The sequence below is a fragment of the Ambystoma mexicanum genome, chromosome 1p, assembly GCF_040938575.1.
Source record: "Ambystoma mexicanum isolate Mex_15411 chromosome 1p, UKY_AmexF1_1, whole genome shotgun sequence".
NCBI classification, from domain to species: domain Eukaryota; kingdom Metazoa; phylum Chordata; class Amphibia; order Caudata; family Ambystomatidae; genus Ambystoma; species Ambystoma mexicanum.
Window position 1 is genome coordinate 738,041,194 of NC_090921.1, and position 17,667 is coordinate 738,058,860.

Genomic DNA, 17,667 nt, shown 5'->3' on the forward strand with positions numbered 1-17,667 from the left:
CCCTGCGCAGCTTATCAAGGATGCGGCCCGAGACGAATCACCCTTCATAACAAAACTTATCAACGCGTCCTTCTCTACTGGTATCATCCCCGTCAACCTCAAACAATCCTGGGTACTCCCACGCAAAAAAAAAAACTACTCGACCCATCCACACCTACCAATTATAGGCCAATTACCAGTGCCCTTCCTACTAAAAATTTTGGACAAGGTAGCTTACATACAAATCCAAAAGCACCTGGAACTACACCACCTACTAGGTGCTACACAATCAGTCTTCCGTCCCCAACATGGAACGGAAACCGCCCTCATTGATCTCAAGACCCAAGTTGATGAGCTTAGAGATAATGGCTAATCAGCCCTTCTCCTCCTCCTAGATCTATCGGCTGCGTTCGACTTGGTCGACCACATTATCCTATGCAACCACCTTGACAAAGCAGCACACTTCAACAATGCTATTACCTGGATAGATCCTTCTTAAATGATAGAACAATGAGGGTCTTCTCACCTCTAGCAGCAGCCGACCCTATACCTATCACCTGCGGTTTACCTCAAGTGTCCTGCGTCTCGCCCACACTCTACAACTCTACAACCAGATCCTCCTCCCGCTTTCAGGGGATCATGAAAAGGATTTGGCCTTGGTAAATAGAGTCTACATCATCCAGGCATGGATGGCCACGCATGGTCTATGCCTGAATGATGATAAAAACCAAACTCATCATCTTGGGCACCCTCGCTAACCTAAAAAAACTAGGATCCGACTACTCCGCATTCATAATTGATGGCAATAGTATTCAAGTAGAACACAAGGTAAAAACACTAGGCTTCTACCTTGACTCAACCCTCTCATTTGCCAAACAGATCAACTCCTTAGCGTCCTCCACAGCTTACACGTGCAAACTTATTTGCAAAGGCAAGCCATTTCTCTCTGACAGTAGTACCACCCTGGCCAGAGCCCTCATCCTATCTCGCCTGGACTATTGTAATGCCCTCTATTTAGGATCGAGTAAACTCACTATAAAAAGAATCCAAACCTTACAAAACAATGCCCTTAGAGCGGTACTAGGCATTTCTAGAAGAGACCACATTTCCGAGAGCAGCCGTCAGAACAATTGGCTCCCAACTAAAGACAAAATCCTTCTAAAAACACTGTCGCTCACCCACAAATCTCTCAACAACGCAGCCCCCATCTACCTGGCTGAGAGATTCCATAAACAGACCTCCCTGAGACCACTCAGATCAGCCAATAGAGATCGCCTCTCTATACCTAGCTTCAAATGCTCTACTATCGGAGGTAACAGCTTCCCCGTGAAAGCAGCCAAAATGTGGAACTCCCTGCCCCCTACTCTGAGAATCGACCAATCTTACCAAAACTTCAGATCCAACATCATTTTGTGGCTGAAATCTAATGACCAGTAAAAGACAACCGTGCGCAGCATGCAATTAGGACTCACTACTATGATTCCTCATGCTCTATGGAGTATCCTCCCTTGCCTCCATCGACCTGCTACCCTTGCGGTTAACTATAACTGCCTTACTCACGGTCTGTATACCTGGACTCACCCCTGCCCTCATACGGCTACAAATACCCTAAATTCTCTATATATTGCCTCTGCAAGATGTCCGTATTATTTGTATATTACTTCTGTAAGATGTCTGTATTATTTGTATATACCCCCTCATAGCCTACTGCTGTAAATAGGCACTACTTGTATATACCTTCTTGTAATTAATTACTTGCATGTAAATTCTATACCTCCTGTGTTGTAACTAAGCTTTGCATATACTTGTAACTGCTGCGCTCTGTTACCCCTGGGTATGATGCGCATTATACATAATAAACAAACATACATAAAATAGATTACGACCAGTTTCAACCATCATTTGTATGTTAATGTCAGACGAATGGCTGGTTTTCAGTAACCAGGTAGTGTAGATAGGGACAGTTCTGCCTCTATCTTTCACCTAGATGGGTGGGCCATCACCGATTGCTAGGGGTAGCACACTTACATAAAGGGATACTTAGGTTCTTTGCAGGGACATGTACCTAGGTTCACATGTTTGTAAATAGATAGAAGGTTCCTCTCTTCAGTGTTTTCATGTTACATTTTGGGCGCTAGAGAGGAAATAAAAAAAAAAACAGGCCTGTTGGATGAAACTGTAAGTGCCCACCACTTACATTTCACCTTCTGTAAAAATTCAGACAGCACATTTGTTCGCAATACACAAATTCAGAACACATCTCCGAGCATATGCACCCTCTTCTCGACTGGAAAAGAATAGCTCTCTTTTCCCTTATTGCATTTCTATAAACTTTCAATAGCTCCTTTTAGAAGAAGCAATTTTCCTTCTTGGATCAGCCAGTCCAGGTATTGGAGGATATTTGAACAATATCTCTTTCTGGCAGCTAAAAAGACAAATGAAGGGGTGGGTCATTGCACAGGAAGAAAGTCAGAATTGATTTCCTTATCATTTTGTATCCCACCTCTGCTCGCAGGACATTTTCTTGGATGATCAAGAACTCCTGTCTTGGTGCAGATGCGGGGAGTTTGAGATTCAGAGCTACTCTTCACTGTGGCTCTGCAAAGGTGATAAAACATTCTCCTTTGGTGAGACCCTTGCAAGGATGGAGTCCAGTAATTTGAAAATCAGACAAATGTGTAGTGGGAGCAGTGTTGGAGAGTGCCTATGAGGCATTATATGTTTCTGGGGAGGAATAGGCTTCTGTGGGGATGATGGTGGCCTTTCAAAGTTACGACTCATGTGGCAAGTCATGATTTGGTAACAGCTTCTTGAGACAGGACAGAAGCAACCATTGTCATGAGCACCTGCCTGAACCAACTGAGAGACAGATGCCCACTTCCTTGATAGCAAAGTAGACAATCTCTACATCAATGCACTGAAAGGCAATGAGCTCAATTTCGAGCACTGTCCAGACAGCAATCAAGTTGACAGTGAGTCCTTAGATGTGGAATATCTTGTAGTGTTTTGCTGCTCATATTAACCCTCAGAGTATTAAAGGGAGCTCTCCTTTAACCAGAAGATTGTCTGCTCCAGTTTTGCGCTTTTGGTACTCCCAAGGATTTACCCCAACTGTTTTTAAACTCTTGCATGACATTGATAAAATGGGACATGCCTCTAATGTGGCTGTCAGAGAGCCTATGCGCAGCTTGACATTTTGTTGCCACAACAGGGACATTTCTCGAACAGTGACACGAGGAAACAGGTTATGGAGGAAAAAAAGGGTACACAACCACCTTCCCTCTACCAAAAAATGTTCCTACACGATAAAGGTGAGTAACAGAATAAAGTTTAAAAAACTGCCAAAGAAGGAGAGAAAAATATTCCTGGATCCTCCTCACAGGGGGGGTCAAAAAACAAACTACTTTCAACTTTAATACAGTGCAAAATGGAAACCGAGGAGCAACTGGCGGCATTGACTCGTCAGTTGCATTTTCTCCTGTTCTCAGTGCTGGACCACTATTCCTTGTTTTTTGCCTGCTAGATCAATAGTTCAGAAAACTGTTTTAAAGATGCCGCTAATGTGATTTTTTTCAGAGAGAAATTGAAAAAACGTACGCAAAACGGATATCTTTATTTTCAGTATGGAATAATCTAAAGCTATTTCAGAATAGTTCTCTCTATTGTTAAAACAGTTCCGAGATCCTGTATGTTAGCAGAAATAGTCACCGTTTATGACGATCAATGGTGATCCTATGATGGAGAATTGTTTACATAATACCCACACCAGTGTTATGCATTACTTCAGAATATGTTCATGATTGAACCAAATGGAAATGTAGTTTGCCTTGCTGGTGATCACTCCAGCAGAGCCAAAAAAGACATACTTTCTCTCCAGGGAGAGGTCATATGAACTATGGTGGATTACGCAGCATGTATTTTCTCAATGCACGCAGGCCGAATCATCTGATTGGAAAGTAGCAAGGGATTTGAAAACCTGGACCGTGGCAGCATCAGACAGGATGTGGATTGCTTAGCACCGGATGGAATTCTGACATGCCACATGGGCTCTAGTGGATGCAAGCCTAAGGCAGCTCTAATGACCTGCCCAACAGGACAATGATCACATCTGCAGTGCAACTAGTCCCTTAGCACTGTACATCAACCCCCATTTCACCCACAGCACACCTTTTCAGACTAAGATACCAAAGCAATGTTTTCAATGGCATGGCCCTAATACATGATGAGGCTAAAGCAGTTATCAAACTCCAACAGGCAACTTATTGTGAAACGTGTAATATAAATGCTCTAAACACACATATGACAAAGTCGCTAAAAGGTCTTGTTGTCTCGCTAGGTTCATCTTATTTTAATACAAATAAACAGGAAGGCATCAGCAGTCAGTGGCTGATTGCTCTCATTAAAACGTATGAATCCCCCTTCTTCCCTCCCCCCCTTTCTCAGACAATAGTGCAACAAGTGCTTCACAAACACTGCTATTCCTCAAATTTCTGTTTGTTCCAAGCTTGGACAGGATACAGACTTTGGCGAGTCTCTTTGGGATCACCCTGAGCCAGTGGAGTTGCTTAGGGCTGCCAGTATCTGTTTTTGCTCTTGGGTCACACAGTAAATATTCGGCGTGTTCTCAAAAGGCACCAGAGACCTCCCCAACCTGCCAGATATTCGCTAGGGGTCAATACGTAGGGATGAAAATATCGGATATAAAATACGGTGCATTAACATCTGTTTCTCTCACATTCCTCGTGAATGCACAGGAGAAATAGGGTTATATGCCCTGAAAGAAAACGCAGAAAAGTAAGATTCTATGGAAACGCAGTTTCAGACATAATAAAAAAATAATTGCAACCCCATATGAAAGACAGGCATGAAATATTGTCGTGTTGAAGACTGTACAAAATACAACAGAGATATTACACACAGAGAATGGGACACTTGTCTAGTTATTAAAGTTTTTCCTCACTATCAGTCCAGAATCATGCAACTTGCACCATTACTAGAACAAAGGCAGGTGACACAGCCAGATAAGCTAGGACAGAGGCAGAAGAGGTACGCCAACCAAGCTCATGATCAAAGACTGGTGAGAGAAGCATGGTGACGGAGCAGACGGATACGACAGACGGCGCCAATAAGGTGAGGTTCATCCTCATGATATTGAAAGCATTGATGAACATGCTTGAGGGAGCATTCTGAGACTACCTCCTGGCAACTGCTCCAAGTGTGCTGCGACATCACAAACGCAGGAAAGCTGGGCATTTAATTCACAGTACCCCACTGCCATTGGTGGGCTTTATACAGAATGCTTCAGCTACATACAATGTATTGTGTGACATACTGGTCCACTCCGAAGGAGTATTTCGTGATTATGTGCAAAGATGAATGGGGTACTAATGCTGATAGTGCAGGAAAGAGGAAGTCCGATATAAGACTAGCCCACAATGAGTTGCTTCAGGAAAACGCAGGCAAAAGGCCAGAAGCATGATTGGCTGGACCATCTGACAGGAATTCAGGAGTCCAAAACACTAGTGGGATGAGTCTGGAAGATCGCAGGCATAATACTGTGATAGAAAGAGGGCGGACATCCTTTCAAGTCTTTTTCAGAGAGTGATGGCACCATCTCTCTCTCAGGATCTTCCCAACGAAAGGGTGCCCACAATTACAACATGATCCTTTCTTTTGCTGAAATTCATCATTTTTCAAAATGCATTTCTAAAAACAGACCAGTAAAAAGGCCTAATAAGGCATGCCCTTCCAACTCCAGGCATGAAGCACACTCCCCCCATTGGAGGAGAAGATCTTGCTTCCCTTGGTAACGGTGAGCAGGTTAGCATCCAGCACCCATTATGGGGAGTCTTGCACTACGGATAGACGATCACATGATGCCATTTGTCAAGTACTGGAAGCCATCGTACAGCTTGGTGGTGATGGACCGCATGCTACCGTCAACCAGTTGCTCAACCAACAGCTGCAGCTGTTCTTCTGTCATGTTCATATGGAATCGCTCCTTAAGGTTACGAATGGTGCTGGAGCCATGAAAGCAAGGCAGATGGGAACCTGAGGGGGAGACAAGGAGTAGTGAGAAATACTTTAGGTCCACACTGTAAACACCCTCTTATTCATAAAATGTATCTTGTTAAAAGCTATAATGCAAAATGACTACACATACGTTCCTGGATTCATTTGAATTTAAGGACTTCACGGTTACAAAGATGAGCTAACACGCACGAACAAAAGAGCAGAAATGAAATGAGTTTGCAAAGTTACACTTTTTATGAAAGGCCATGGTGCAGTCTTGTAAATGAAAAAGTTCAACCACAGCAGTTTCAAAACACATCTTTAACATATAAAATCCTTGCGGGCACAGCCACACGTCTCACTTGCTCTCGGTCAGTCCTCTTATACAGATATGTGGGCTAGTGAAGAACAAATGCCACACGGTTGATTGGGGGATAGGGAAGGGGGGTCAATAGAATGAAAGGGGGTTTCTTCTGTATGAGGAGGGATTTCCAGAACCAGGTGTGTGGGAGGGTTCTAGGAGATCAATCTACTTGGTAGGCAAGATTCTCTCACAAGGTAACATAGGGAAAGCAGTAATGCAGACTTCAGGGGAGATGGGGCTGGTGAGGGAGTACAGTTAACAGCAATTGGAGAATGACTGCACACCAAGTGTAAAAAATACACTATTATACTTTTGAATCACACTAAGCAAGTAACTTTCTTACCTGGCAACGTTCTTTCGATGGGATGTTCCAACAATGTATTCCATATCTATGACAGGTAATCACCACAGCTGTGCTGCTTCGGAAAATTTTCAGTGCCTGCGTCCTGCGTCGATGACATCGATCCGCTGTCCTCGAGGGCCTCCATCGAGCTGACGTCACCGGATGTTATAAGTAGGACGCACAACGCCCGTAGCCTCAGTTGTAGTTTTTTCCCCAGAAGGTGGGGCACCAATCTTCTGCCAGTATGACCATAGAAAGCCTTGCGGAAACGTAAGCTGCAATCGCATAAGAAATTCTGTAGCGGGGCAGGCAGGGAGGGAGGGAGCGATATGGAATACGTCGTCGGAACATCCCATCGAAAGAACGTTACCAGGTAAGAAAGTAACTTGTTCTTCGAGGGGGTTTGTTCCTCCGACGTATTCCATATCTATGACAGACTCCCAAAGCAGTACCAACGTATGGAGGAGGGAAAAATTTAGAAATTTAGAATGCCCAATTAAACTGCAGAATAATGGACCGCCTTGCCAAAGGCCAGATCCTGCCCATGGATAGAATGTAGGGAGTAGTGTCTTGCAAAAGTATGGACCGAAGCCCATGTGGCTGCTTCACAAATGTTACGAATGGGAACACCCCTCTACAGAGCAGTAGAGGCAGCCATACCCCTAGTAGAATGGGCCCGTAAGTCTACCGAAGGGTCCTTACCCGCCAACCGGTAACATTCAGAACTTGCCAAGATAATCCATCGAGACAAAGCCTGCTTAGTCATAGCTTGTCCCAAATGCCTTCCAGCGTATCCTAAAAAGAGCTGATCGTCCACTCTGACCCGGAACATGCGTGAAATGTAGAAACTTAAAGCTCTCCTGGGATCCAACCTATGGAGCCTCTCCTCTTCCTTACCAGCATGCAGAGGAGGATAAAACACCGGAAGAATGACCTGGCTTAAATGAAATTCCGATACAACTTTCGGAAGAAAGGAAGGAAGGACAAACCCTAAGGACAACCCTGTCCTTAAGAAACACAGTGAAGGGTGGCTTAACAGAAAGTGCCTGCATCTAACTCACTCTGCGAGCGGAAGTAACCTCAACTAAAAATACAGTTTTCAAGGTTAGTCTCAAAGGGCAAGAATATAAAATCAAATGGAACTCCCATTAGGAATTTTAGAACCATGTTCAAATCCCAACCGGGCACCTGGAAAGGTGACGGAGGAAACACATTAGTTAGCCCTTTGAGAAACTGAGAAATCAAAGGAATCTAAAATAAGAACACTCCTCAGACAAGCGCTTAAATATGGACAGCGCCGCCAGGTAACCTTTAATGGTACCTACTTGCAGGCCCTTGTGGGCTAACGAAAGCAAAAAAGAGAACCACAGGAATGGCACATGAAAAAGGATCCACATTCTTAACCCTGCACCAGTCGCAGAACTTTCTCCAACGGCAACGGTACAGGGACTTTGTTGCGGGCCTTCTGGCCGAAAGCAACACCTCCATCACATCTTCAGGGAGGTCCCAATCCTTATACCTCAACCTTTCAGAAGCCAAGCATGAAGGTTGAAGGACTTGACCTCTGGATGGAGAACCTGACCCCCCCCTCCCATGAGAGCAGATTGTCTCGGTAGGGAAGACTGCGTGGAGGGCAGATGGACATGTCGAGAAGGTCCGGGAACCACGTTCTCCTGGCCCATGTCAGAGCAATGAGGATCATACAGGAACCAAACCGATGTAACCTCCGTAGCACTTGCAGAATGACAGGGACTGGAGGAAACGCGTACAACAGCGGGAAGGACCACTCCACTACGAACGCGTCCCCCAAGGCTCCTCTTGGAAGAAATTCCGGCGAGCAGAATCTTTCGCATTTCCGGTTGACACTGATGTTGAAGAGATCCACTTGTGGGGTCCCCCAAAGGGCGAAGATGTCCAGCAGAACCTCCTGAGCCAGCTCCCACTCATGAGAGACTGTGCTCTGCCTGCTCAGAGCGTCCGCCGCCGCGTTTTCGTCTCAGGCCAGATGAACTGCTGAGATTGAAATTTCCTGCTGGATGGCCCAGAACCAGAGCTGCATCGCCTCTCTGCACAGAGGGAGAGACCCTGCTTCCCTCCCCCCTTTTTAGTGGTAGTGCATGGCCACTTTGTTGTCCGTCAGGATCAGGACATTCTTCCCTCTCACAGAAGGCAGAAAAGCCTTCAGGGCTAGCCTGATGGCCCTCAGCTCCAACAGATTGATATGGAGTCTGGACTCTGACGGAGACCAACGACCGCTGACTGGAAACTCGTTGGCATGAGCTCCCCATCCCGTGAGGGACGTGTCCGTCACGGTCGTTACCTCCGGCCAGGGTAGCCAAAATGGAGCCCCCTTGATCAGATTGCCTTCGACGGCCCACCACAGAAGATCCTGGGCAACCGAGGGCAGCACCTGAACGGGGTCCGACATCCTGCCGGAGGACTGCGACCACTGGAGCTTGAGAGCCCATTGCAGAGATCTCATCCGCAACCTGGCCTCTGGCACCAGAAGAATGCAGGATGCCATGAGGCCGAGCAACCTCAAGAACTCGAACGCCGGGAGACTCTGGGCATGTTGAAACTTGTGCACCATCTACAGAATGTGATGAGCCCTCAACTGGGGAGGGAAACACTGCCCCAGGGATGTGTCGAGCACTGCTCCGATTTACAGGAGCCGCTGGGTTGGCGTCAAGTGGGACTTCTTTAAGTTGAGGGAGAAGCCCAGCTTGTGAAGGGAGTGGCAGGTGACTGACAGATGATCCAGGACTTGCTCGGGAGAGCACACCCTGATCAACCAATCGTCCAAGTAGGGGTAGACGTGAATCCCTCCTTTCCTGAGATGCACTGCCACCACCACCATGAGCTTGGTGAAGACCCTCGGGCAGAGGTCAACCCGAACGGCAGGACCCAAAACTGAAAATGTGAGTCGCCAACCGCGAACCTCAGGAACTTCTTGTGCTTGGGATGAATCGACACATGAAAATAAGCGTCCTAGAGATCGAGAGACACCAACCAGTCCTGAAGTTGAAGGGCCTGGAGGACTTGAGAGAGAGTAACCATCTTGAACTTGTCCTTCCTGAGGAGCCTGTTCAAACCACGCAAGTCCATGATGGGTCTCAATCCCCCGTCTTTCTTCAAAATAAAAAAATAAGGGGAATACCATCCCTTGTTCCTCTCCGCTACAGGCACCAGTTCTATGGCGACTTTCTCCAGCAGGGATTTGATTTCCTGCGCAAGGAGCAGATCCGGACTCTTCAAAGAGAGATTCCCTGATGGATTGTCGTGAGGCCTCTGCCGGAAAGGAAGACAGTAGCCGTGGGCTATGATCTCCAGAACCCACACATCTGAAGTAATGGCACACCATTCTACAAGATGTTGCGCCAGCCTTCCCCCAACCGGTGAACCATGGGACATGGCCTCATGACTGAGCTGAAGCGGCTGCGGCATTGCCTGAGGGTAAAGAGGCAATTGTCCGGGCAGCCTTGGCACTTCGAGTACCTCGTTTTCCAACTCTGGCACTCCTACGGTGGCCCCTTTGACTTGCAGCCCCTCTCGATCTACCAAAGGAAGAGTAGTACCGAAAGGAACCTCCCCTCCATTGCTGTCCCCTAGGACGAAAAGGCAGAGGTTGGTGAACTGCAGCACTCAACAACTTCGCTGCAGCTTTGGAGGTCTGCAACCTCTCAAGGCTCTCATCAGCCTTGCTGCCAAAAAGATGTACACCATCAAAGGGCATGTTGAGAAGCCGGGCTTGCACATCAGGAGTAAACCCCGACTTCCGCAAACACGAAAATCTGCGTATTACGGTGCTCGCCGCCATGGACCGGCTGACACAATCTGCCATGGCCAGACCCGACTGAACGGCCTCACACATGGCATCCTTGCCATCCTGAAAAAGATCAAGAAAGCCATCCCGTTCCTCCCCTTCAGGAATATGTTCAGCTGCCAAAAAGACAATTCCACAGAGTATGAGTGAAACATGCTAAGGTACACACAGAGTTGGCTGCCATACCCACTGAAGAAAACACTTTCTTCGCCTAGCCATCAAAACGCTTGTCGTCCCTATCAGGAGGGATGGTAGGGTACAACGCCTGTTTTGCCATGGCCGTAACTGCCTGCAACACTAAACTCTCCGGAGTGGGGTGCGTAGTCAAGTAGCTGGGGTCGCTAATGGCAGGACGGTATTTATTCGGCAAAGATTTGCCCACTGCCGGGAGACTCTCCGGAGCAGTCCAAGCCGCTGCCACCCTTCTTTGCAAGGCCATATGGAATGGCAGTACCGGGTCAGCTGGTGGACCTTGCTCCAAGATGTCTCTCAGGTCATCCTGCAGAAAATCCCCTGGTGGCGCAGACCACCCCAAGTACTCCGTCACCCGCGACATGAGGCGCCGGTACGAGGATTCAGCATGCGTACCCGGCTCTGCCCTGCCAAACTCAACCTCCGGGGGAGTGTCCAGACCACTGGCGTCATGCAAAGACTGACGCAGGTCTTCTAACTGGCTATGACCAGATAATAGGTCATCAGGAACCTCCTCAGGAACCAGACCTTCATCAGACCCTTCATCCACCTCAGAAATATAGTCAAGAGGCTGGAACAAATCCTTCGATGAGGGCACAGAAAAAGGCACGTGTTTGGACTTGGCCAGAGCCTTCCTCAGGGTTTCCACCGGTCTCCGGGGCACCTCCGGGAAATCCTCCTCGAAATGTGTCGACGGAATCGGCGTCGAGCGTGGCGCCGATGGCTTCGACACAGGCCTCGAGGGCAGAGCCCCAAGCGTGTCCTTAGACAGCCTTGGCGCCAATGGCCTCCTCGGAGGCGGAGCCTCCAGAGAGTCCTTCGACGGTCTTGGCGCCGAAGGCGTCAACATTTTCTTCGAAGACCTCACAGGCTCCGACGGTCTCGATTGCGTCGAGGACCGGGACCTGGAGCGGGCAAGGCTAAAGCGATCCACCTTGTCCGACTGGGACCTTGAAGGTTCCCGGTGATCGCGCCTACCCAAAGGTGTGCGAACGGTGTCTCTAGCACGTTCCCTGCCAGCGTCTTTCGACGGCACGGACGGAACAGAGCCCTGAGACTGAAAAATCACCATCTTCTCCTTATGAAACAAATCCCATTCCGCAGGAGAGGAATGCTTTGGGCGGAGTCCTCGGACGAGAACGGGGAAGGCGACCAGTGACGGCGCTTCCGTGAGTGCCTCAAAGAATGGCGGGACCCACTCCGGGACCGAGACCCCCCCCCCTGGACTTACGCCGACGATGCAGAGAGTCGCCCCTCGAATTGTCAGTCGAAAGCCCAGTGGATTTCGACTTCCGGGGCTTGGACACCTTACCGACAGAAAGCTTCTTGTGCTCCCGCAAGGCCTTCGATGTTAACGACTGGCAATCGTCACAATCGTCCGTGGTGTGGTCCTCACCGAGGCACCAGAGGCAGGCGTCATGCGGGTCCGTCAGCGACATCTTGGAACCGCAGTACCAACACTTCTTGAAACCCGGCCGCGGGGTAGAAGACATCAGGAAATCTTCACAAACAAACTGGTTCGAAGAACTCAGAACCGAGGCGCGCTGAGATCTCCGAAGCGAACACGTTTGTGGAAAAAACTGGACCGAGGCTATGGGTGTCTTGCGTCCTGCTTATAACATCCGGTGACGTCGGCTCGACGGAGGCCCTAGAGGACAGCGTATCGACGTCATCGACGCAGGACACAGATGCCGAAAATTTTCCAAAGCAGCACAGCTGTGGTGATTACCTGTCAGATATGGAATACGTTGGAGGACCAAATCCCCTCGAACAAAATATACACTACAGTGCACTTATAGACTTGGTGGTCACCGCCCCATAGTTAAGTCAAAACCAATTTGCAATGACATTTTCAGAAAATTCTATTGACAATAACGTTTGACTGGCTGCATAAATTTAGAGATTTGGTTGAAATTCACACAAAGAAATCTCAGGTATTTCACCTCGCACCCAACCCACAAACTGGACATTTTGTGGAGAATTCGATAAACTGTTCAAACGTTATTCAGAAAAGGAAAAAAAATAACCTCCAATTTATTTTCCCCTGGAGAAAAGGTGCTTCCATTGAATACATTTAACACAGCACCAAATAAACAAGTTGGGCACAAAGTAGCACAGATATTCCTTTTTTGTTTTGGTTTAAATCTAACCAGTAATTTTTATAACATTTTATGTAGAGGGGGTTCCTCTGTTCCAATTTTTTTTATATATATCGCCAATGGTGCATTGCTACACAGAGGCTTTTGAGAAACGATGCTGCAATTTTTCTGCTTGATGAGGGATTTTTTTCAGTAATCCCACGAAAAAACCCCAAAACGATAAATGGCCAAAATGATGTTTGAAGTAGGGAAAGTGGTGGTTTTACATCTGGAAAGGGGAAGGGGAAAGAGGAGATAACGGTTGGAAACTTGGTGCTGGCTGACGAATGTTTGGGGGCAGAACGTTTTTGGTCTTACATGGGAATCCTGCGTGATTCAGGTAGTAGCATTCCCAAGACGCTATTGGAAAGAATAGTGCAGAAACAGCAGGGGAAGGAGCAGGTAGGATGGATTTACACCGTCAGTGGAGGCAGAAAAGGAAAAGGGGATGCACATGTAGTGGCAGGGGAATGGGAAGTGTTTTTAATATTCAAGGGTTTGCAGATAACCACAGTAATTAGTATTTTATGGACATTTATAAAGTACTCTTACCAAAGTGCTGCACAGAATATAAAGGACGGTACAATAAATGAACCAATGGAGGTACAGATTAATAACGGAATGGAGATCAATTAGCTGAAAGAGAAGAAAAGATTAGCTTTTAACCTGTTACAGAAGATGTGGAGTGAGGTGGAGGAACGAATGTCAGGAAGAAGAGAGTTCCAGAGTTTGGGAGCAAGAAGACAAAAGGAATGGGAGCAAGAAGGGACCGAAAGAAGGTGTAAGTGTTGAGAGCGACAACAAGGAGGACAGTAAGGAGATACTAGAGCACAAAGGTGAAGGGGGGAGGGGGTTGGCTACCGTAGCATTAAAAACAATAGCGAGATAATGGAAAAGACTGGAGTCAAAGGAATGAGATGGGCAGAAAGTGCGATATAGGATCGTGGAGATAAAGAAAAGAGGATACAATTGCAGAATTCAAGACAGAATGAAGTGAAGTAAACTACGAAAAGGGATAGCCTACAGGAAGCACAGAACAGTAGTCAATGCAGGAGAGACTATAGGAAGAGATGAGCAGTTTGGTGGCATGGACGGAGATGTGAAAACTAGAGGGTGTTTCACAACCTAATCTCCAGGCATCCTGTACTCGGTTAGGGGGGGGGGGGGGTGAGAAGGACCATCACTGTTGGATCACGGCCCTGGGGGTGGACAAGCGAGGGAGCATCACCTGGGTAGGGGGTCCTCGGGAAGTGGGGGAGAAGCACCCAATGGTGAGACATGGTATCTCTTATCCCTGCTTATTTTATGGGAAACTAGAACTCCCATAATTCCTCCCCACTTTACCTTGACAAACGTACTGCACCAAGGAAAATGAGGAATGAGCTTAGAAAGATTACCGCCCCTGACTTGTATTAGCCCTGCCCCTGTAAGGAGGCTAGGCAGAGTTAGGCACATAGCTGTAATAATGTACACCTGACAGTTATTAACACTCCCTCAGAAGATAAAAGGTGGCGTGCACAGGCACACTTTGAGCGAGGCTGGGTACAAGTAGGAGCAGTTCTTACGAGGCTGATGCGAACCAGGCTGTGGAAGGCCAACGGGCCGATCGACAGTTGAGGATCAAGAGAAAGTCAGGCAAGATATCATGCTTTCGGGAGGCCATGAGCATTTGTAGAGCAAAGCCGAGCGAGCAGAGGAAAGAAACCCTTACGTTGCCAGAAAGCATCCTGCGACCCTCGCGGCGGAGTTGGGGAGGAGCAGAAGAGGCGTTGGTAATGGCCTTGAGCAGCAGGAAAGCGATGAAAGAAATCCAATTAACATAGCCGGTGAGTTATCGCGGGAAACAAAAGTCTGGTTGATGTTAGTGGGAAGTGCCTAATTTGAAAGTTGCGTGTGTGCCGATGCAACGCGAATGAAGAGAACAATTGTTGAAAGACAACGATACCAAGTAGCAGAGTGGTCCTGCAAGATGAAGTTGCACATTCGAAAGTGTCCATTAAATGTTTTGGAATTTTGAAAGATATCACAAGCAGCGATCATGGGAAACCGCAATAAGGAAAGAAAGTTTAATAAGCAGAAATTACATTTGTGGACTGCGAAATATGCCAAGAGGGCAAAAGTTAAATATAAGAACTTTGGGAAAAGGCCAAGAAGAAGGCAAGTGAAAGAATAAGAACTACGAATAAAAAGTACAAATACCAAGAGGCAATTGGTGTTGAATATGAACTAAAGAAGAACTAAAGGAGAATAAGAACTGTAAATAGCAAGAGGTATTGGTATTACACATTAACATTTGAAAATGTCAAGAGGGCAGACTAAAAGAGTGAGAATCATAAGTACCAAGTATTGGTGCCACAAGATGTTATTGATTCTGAATTGAAGGATTGTCGAAAGAGGTCGAAGTGGTCATGCAGAGGCCTATGTAAATTCCTTGCAGCTTCAAAAGTCTTGCGCAGTGAAAAGAAATAGGAGTAAGCCAAAGTGTGCAAGACTGACAGAACTGTGCCACCTACCTATCCTTTGTTTTTAGAGACTCTCTTGTCCTTGTAGGGTTGAACCTGGGGAAGGGAGATGGTGCTGAAGCCATTCTGACATTTCCTTTTGAGACACTATTTTAATTTTGTATTCCCTTAACACATTTGTTATTCTAAGAAGGAGGGCAAGGTTAGGTTTTTTAGTATGCGTCTTTTTATTTTGACTAGGCTGACTTGGACGTATTTGATTTTGTTTAATAGTCGAGATAACTCCCATTTTAGAGTGAGGGCCAGTTAGGAATTTTACCATCCCAATGTAAATAATGGTTTTTGAAACGTGCATCCATTGTGTCTGCTTCGACTGCTCAATACCATGCCTTCCTCACAGAGAGGAAAGTTCACGTCTCACGTAGATTAAAGAAATAAGAGGTACGAGCAGTTGTGGCTATATGATGTGAAAATGATAGAGGGGTCCAATGTGACACAGATTACGGACCAGTAGAGTAAAAATTATAAATTACTCACGTAGTGACTAACGTACTCTTAGTCCATAGTCCCCTTTCCTCCATACTGATGGGAGACAGAACCTTTTTCACCAGAAAAAAACCTTCTTCCCCTTTAAATTTAGAGGCGTGTGGGGGCGCAGCCCAGGGAGTATGTGCTGCCCTGAATCCGCCCTCTAGCGCCACACCTCAGTCCCCATTGACGTGTCGACGATAGATCTAACATTGCCTAATGACACCAGTATTATTAGGGGGGAGGTTGGTGGGACGTATGGAGGAAAGGGGAATATGGACTAAGAGTATGTTAGTCACTACGTTGAGTAACTTATAATTACTCTTACGTTCCGTCCCCTTTCCTCCATACTGTATGGGCGATTACAACTGATTGTAGTCCTAGGGTGGAGAGGAGACCCCTCCTTAAGCAAATCGGTTCCTGAGAACCGCCTGTCCGAAAGCGGCATCAGATCTAAAGCCGGCATCCAAACAGTAATGCTCGCAGAGAGCCGAGGGAGAGGCCCAAGTGGCCGCCCTGCTTATGACTTGCCAAGGGACGTGGCGTCGGAATGAGATGGCCGTTGCCTTGGCCCTGACTGCGTGGGCATGCATGTTGGCCAGGAGTGGCTGTGCTGACCCTCATACGCTTCTTTGATGGCAGAGACCATACAGCGAGATATGGAAGCCTTAGAGGCCTTGAGCCGCCAAACGTGACAAACAGGGATTCCGACTTGTGGAAGGACTTGGTCCTGTCCAAGTAGAATTTTAGGGCATGCCGGACATCCAGGCAGTGCAGCACTCTGTGCTTTGTCCTTGGGATCGGGAAAGAACGTAGGACGGACTATTTCCTCGTTCAAGTGAAATGCAGATGGAACCTTGGGCAGAAATGCCGGGTGCGTCTGCATGACTACCTTGTCCTTGTGAAAGGTGGTATATAGTTTGAGGCAACCATCGCCTGAATCTTGCTGACTATGCGAGCCGAGGTAAGCCCGACTAGTAAGGTCGTCTTGATGGTGACCAGCCTAATGTTCACAGAAGCCATTGGCTTGAATGGTTTGTGCGCCAGGGCACCCAAGACTATATTAAGGTCCCACACAGGGTGCGGTCTCTTGACGGGCGGGTAGAGCCTAGCGAGACCAGTCAGATGTTTTTTGACGATAGGGTTGGAAGAGGAAAACATGCCTTCCTCTGAGTTCCTGTAAGCCCCCATGGCTGCAAGGTAAGTACAGCAGGTGTCGACCTGTACTCTCGAATGAGTGAGGTGCCCCGAAAAGGAGAGCATGTCATCCAAATTGTAGGCCAAGGGGTCAATTCCCTTGGAGTCTGCCCAGTGGCAGAACCTAGTCCATTTGCTCTTGTACTGGGCCCTGGTGGCTTTGCTCCTGGCGCCCGGTATGATCTCCAGATTGGCCTCTGAGAGGCTGAGGTGCCGAAGCGTTACCTGCTCAGGTACCACGCTGTGAGGGCTGGTTTCCCTGGAGCGGGGTGGATGATTCTGCCCCCCTGCTGTGCCAGATGATGTGCTGGGCCCGTCGGAAGGTGTATGGGTGGCACCTCCGAGAGGCTGAGGAGCTCCGAAAACCATGGCCTGGCCGGCCACCAGGGAGCTATCAGAATGATGAGGAGTCTGTGAGACTCCTTGATCTTGCAAATTACCCTGTGGATCAGGAGAGTGGGCAAAAAGGCATAGGCTTTCATGCCGGACCACTGTAGGTGAAATGCTTCGCCCTGCCCCTGCCAGGATGCGAACTGGGGACAATTCTTATTGTGCCAGGGGGCAAAGAGATCCACCTGGGTGTGACCGCACCTGTGGAAGATCTCCTGAGTAACAAGGTTGTTTAGCTG

At 47.6% G+C, this 17,667-nt stretch overlaps 1 protein-coding gene across 5 annotated transcripts in view; it reads right to left on the reverse strand.

Annotated features, from left to right (window-relative positions):
* Positions 1-3,573: 3,573 nt before the first annotated feature.
* Positions 3,574-17,667, reverse strand: part of PI4KB (phosphatidylinositol 4-kinase beta) — an 830,203-nt gene continuing 816,109 nt past the window's right edge. For all 5 annotated transcript variants that reach the window (XM_069650266.1, XM_069650265.1, XM_069650262.1 and 2 more), the window contains one exon: positions 3,574-6,030. In XM_069650266.1, the coding sequence (XP_069506367.1) occupies positions 5,849-6,030 (182 nt within the window). In that variant the 3' untranslated portion in view covers positions 3,574-5,848. The remainder of the gene's footprint in view (positions 6,031-17,667) is intronic.